The sequence below is a fragment of the Neltuma alba genome, unplaced genomic scaffold (genome assembly GCF_004799145.2).
Source record: "Neltuma alba isolate B1F8T4 unplaced genomic scaffold, ASM479914v2 tig00011656_pilon, whole genome shotgun sequence".
In the NCBI taxonomy this organism is placed as follows: Eukaryota; Viridiplantae; Streptophyta; class Magnoliopsida; order Fabales; family Fabaceae; genus Neltuma; species Neltuma alba.
Window position 1 is genome coordinate 480,291 of NW_021636302.1, and position 4,093 is coordinate 484,383.

Here is a 4,093-nt window from a genome sequence, read left to right on the forward strand (position 1 = left end):
TCTAATGTTTCAAGTACTTTGATATTATTTATTTAGTTGCATTCAGTGCTTAATGTACTAAAAATAAGATGAGGGTACCAAATACATGAAAAAAATAAGATTAAAATATTAAATGTATTACATAAAAGATAAGATTGTAGGATACACATGAGAAATAAAATTATGATGTTGGAACCTAAGATGAAAAGGAAAAGGTACAGTTGTAAACCTAATCCACACTGGTTGTTAACTCCTTTATGTTCGTGCCTTCTAACTTTATATTCTATGCACAAGGTAATCCATACGATTCATTCCACTTGTTAATAACTCTTAGTCTCTAGCATATTCTGTAGATATTTTTTTCACCATACTTAACCTTGATTGATTAATTTATTAATTGTGAGTTAATCCTAGTTATTCTGGTAACTTGTAAGCTTAACACAATCAGCCACGCAATCGTTTGCCATGTCGGTATCCAGAATATAAAAACAAAACGAAATTAAAAATAAAATAAAACACACAACTTGGCTGCTTTTAGCTTAGTCCAGTTAAAAAAATTCAATTGAAAGATGATCACTCTGTTTTCGCCATCCGCTTCTCTCTCTGTTAAAATAAACACCGACATAGTCTTCAGAACTTCATCAACTTTGCTTTACCATCAGTTTTAATTTCAGGGTCAAAAACCCCTTCAAGTGAGGTCTATTTATTATATATTTTGGGTTAGTGATTTTCAATTTTCCGGGAAGAGAAAATTCGAGAAAAAAAGGAATATGTTGAATATTTATTATCCGAAGAATATAAATGGAGAATTTTTTTTGTGAGAGGAAGGTGGTGTTTGCATGGTGGATGATGGAGGGTTTGTGTCAACTCGAGAGTACTATTTTAAAGGAGGCGCACACTCGTGCTTGAATTCTCCTTCCTGGTTTATATATATGTAAGCGTTGTTCTCTTATTAGTGATATTTCCAAACAGGTCTCCGGAAAAAGACCAGAAAAATTCTCGGTCGATATATAAACACACCTTGATCTAGATTTTTCTGGGTTTGTTTTTGATTGGAACAAGGAAAGAGGGATAGTTCATTTTTGCATGCTTTTACAAAACGGTGGCGCACCAACGGGATTCAGGTGAGTTGGCGAAGTTGACGGGCCATGACGGCGCCGCCGAAGAGGAAGAAGTACTGAACCCAGCTGCGGCGGTGGCGGCGGCGGCTGAGGAGGAGGAGGAAGAAGAGGACGCTGTGTTTTCTAGATATAACAGAGCAGGCGAGTTGACGGCGATGGTTTCAGCGCTGACGCATGTGGTATCTGGATCTGGTGGTCAGGGACGCACCGAATGGATACCTGTGACGTCACCTCTTGTCCAGCCTTCGCTTCCTTCTTCTTCTGTTTTGTCGCCTTACTTGTCTTCTTCTTCTTCTTCATCTTCTTCTGCTTCAGGCTCTGTTTTGAGCTCTGCTTCTGGTTCTACCGCTTCCGCTGGCCAAAAACGAGCACGTGACCAGCAGAGCTGTGTCTATGGAGCTTTCACTGACTTCAGAGTCCCCTCGCAGGGACAATCATCTTCTGGTGCATTTACATCACATTACTCTAGAATTTTGAAATGGCAGAAGTAGAACATTGAAATGGCATTTGTGAATTTATGGATATGTTTTATGAGTAATTCTTGTTTTTTTTCACTTGCAGTGACAGAGGAGGGGACGAATGTTGCACCCGGTGTGATGGTGGAGACGGCGGCAGCGACGGCTGAGGAAAGCGGTGAGAGGAGGAGAAGGTACAGAGGAGTGAGACAAAGACCGTGGGGGAAATGGGCAGCCGAAATTCGTGATCCGCACAAGGCGGCGAGAGTCTGGCTTGGTACATTCGACACGGCGGAGGCTGCCGCCAGAGCTTACGATGAAGCTGCATTGAGATTCCGAGGAAACAGAGCAAAGCTGAATTTCCCGGAAAATGTCAGAGTAGTACCCCCTGCTCACAACTTTCCTGCCACTCGCCCCGCGGCATCGGATTCTCGGGCGATTCATTTCCAGCAACAGACTCCTAATCTTCCTCCTCCACCTCCTCCACCGCAGCCGCAGTTCTTACAGTCACCGTCTTTTCAGACCCCACCGGATTTAATCAGAGATTATTGGGAATATTCTCAGCTGCTTCAGAGCTCCGACGAGTTCCAACAACAACAACAACGTCAGCAATCCCAACAACAACATTCGAATTTGTTACAACAATGGTTATACAATTCACAATTGGCGGCGCTTCAATCGTCTTCTTTGTTATTATCATCGTCACCCCTGTCTTCTTCTTCGTCCCCAACAGCATTCTCACCTTCAAGCCAGCTATCCTCTGCTTCATTTCCCCTGTTTTCCAGTCAGCATTCAGGTTACTTCCGGCCACCAGGAAACGCACAGAGCGGCAGTGGCGGCGACATCGGCGGTGGGTCACACTTTCCGGCGTCAACTTGGTCAGATACTAGTGGCTACCCTCCTCCATCCGGTCCAGGCTGATCATACATGACAATTTCTTTCTTTCTTTTTATTTCCTTTTTTGCTTTTTAATTAAATACATAGTTTTATTTTTTTTTAATTTTAATTTCTTGAAAAATCCAAACAAAACATTCTAATTCCTTAAACTTGCAAGTTGATGAAGGTTTCAGTTTTAGCGGTATTTATTATTTAATCATTATCATTAATAATATAGTATAATTATGTAAAGATGTTGAGGTTTGGGAACGGAGGAAAGGACAAAGCAGCATTTAAGGTTTAAAGTTTGAAGTGATAGAGTGATGTTTACTCATTCTACGGATGAAGCATACGTTTTCCCCTAAGTGGTTTGCTTTCAGCTTTACGGCCACGGATTTTTACTATTGTAATAATAACGAATTGCATAGATTTTTCCTAATTATCTTCTTTTTTTATTTCTTTTTTTAGATTATGAAATAAATTATATGGTAAAAACGCATTCATTACCTTAATTTTTTTTTCTAACTGCACTTAGCATTCTGAGTCTTTAGTATAATGCATCGAATACCCTAATTTTATTTTTTTGATGTATTGGACACCTTGATATTATTTTTTAAGTTATACCTAATATCATAGTCTTATTTTTTTGATGCCTCGAATATCCTGATATTATTTTTTAAGTTATTGATTTGAGGGTTGGATACATCAAAATAAGATTAAAATGTTAGATATATCCAAAAAAAAAAGATCAGAATGTTTGATGCACTGTTCAAAAAATCAGGATATTGGATGTAGTTGAAAAATAAGATCAGATGATAAATCGACCCCTGCCTTAAATTATATCGATGATGACTATGAGCATGATGATGATGATCCTTTTCCTTTTGGGAGTTCCATCCCTTTAACTATTATCATAGTGTTTCCCTGGTTTTATCACAATCTTGCTACGTAAAAACATGTCATGTTCTATGACATAGTTAGATTAATTTAAAAAAAACTTAATTTTTTTAAATGGTATGTGTGTGCACGCATATAATTAAATTATATCATCATACGCTCTGGCCAGCGAAACGACACAATTCAATATTTAGATGGGATGAAACCCGAGTGTTTTTGTGTCAAAAAATAAAACCCAGCTTATTGCACATTTATATATTTTCTAGATACAAAATACAAAGTGTATACAAAAAGAAAATAGATAAAATAGTTATTTTTATATAAAATTAAATAAAAAATATAGATTATGGAATAAAAATTGCAAAAGTATAATAAATTAAACATCTTGTGCATGTAAATCGAAGTATCTAGAGAAGAAACACACTTAATGACAAAGACAGGTGCTGTTAGGAAGGGATAATGAATATATAATTTATCACCTCTTTTGTATATTATATATGAAATTTTTTTTCCTTAGTATACCTACCAAACAATTATTCACTGATAAGGTGGGTAGTTACAATTCCCCCAGAGATCCAATTCCTTGTGCTTATTTTTCTAAACTTGGAACAACAAGTGGGTCAGTCAAAGTATTTTGAATGATTCTCTGCTTTTTTTCCCTGGGAATTGAAGAAGGTAGCTATAGGAGGAGGAGCTGGATTTGATGAATATGGAGATAATTTTCAACTTGTCAAAAGATAAGTTTTGAATGTAACATTATAAAAT

At 37.3% G+C, this 4,093-nt stretch overlaps 1 protein-coding gene across 1 annotated transcript; it reads left to right on the forward strand.

The window, feature by feature from the left end:
• The first annotated feature begins 756 nt into the window (after positions 1 to 756).
• On the forward strand, positions 757 to 2,519 carry LOC114716440 (ethylene-responsive transcription factor ERF110-like). Its single transcript, XM_028901448.1, has 2 exons — positions 757 to 1,544; positions 1,662 to 2,519. Exons 1-2 carry the CDS (start codon positions 1,256 to 1,258, stop codon positions 2,474 to 2,476), a joined length of 1,104 nt encoding a protein of 367 aa, XP_028757281.1. The 5' UTR covers positions 757 to 1,255; the 3' UTR covers positions 2,477 to 2,519.
• Positions 2,520 to 4,093: the final 1,574 nt, after the last annotated feature.

Bases quoted from the DNA above. Each gene is read 5' to 3' on its own strand.
- LOC114716440 (XM_028901448.1), top strand. From the start codon at position 1,256: ATGGTTTCAGCGCTGACGCATGTGGTATCTGGATCTGGTGGTCAGGGA. The intron at 1,545-1,661 runs GTGCATTTACAT...TTTCACTTGCAG, and splicing joins GCAGGGACAATCATCTTCTG to TGACAGAGGAGGGGACGAAT.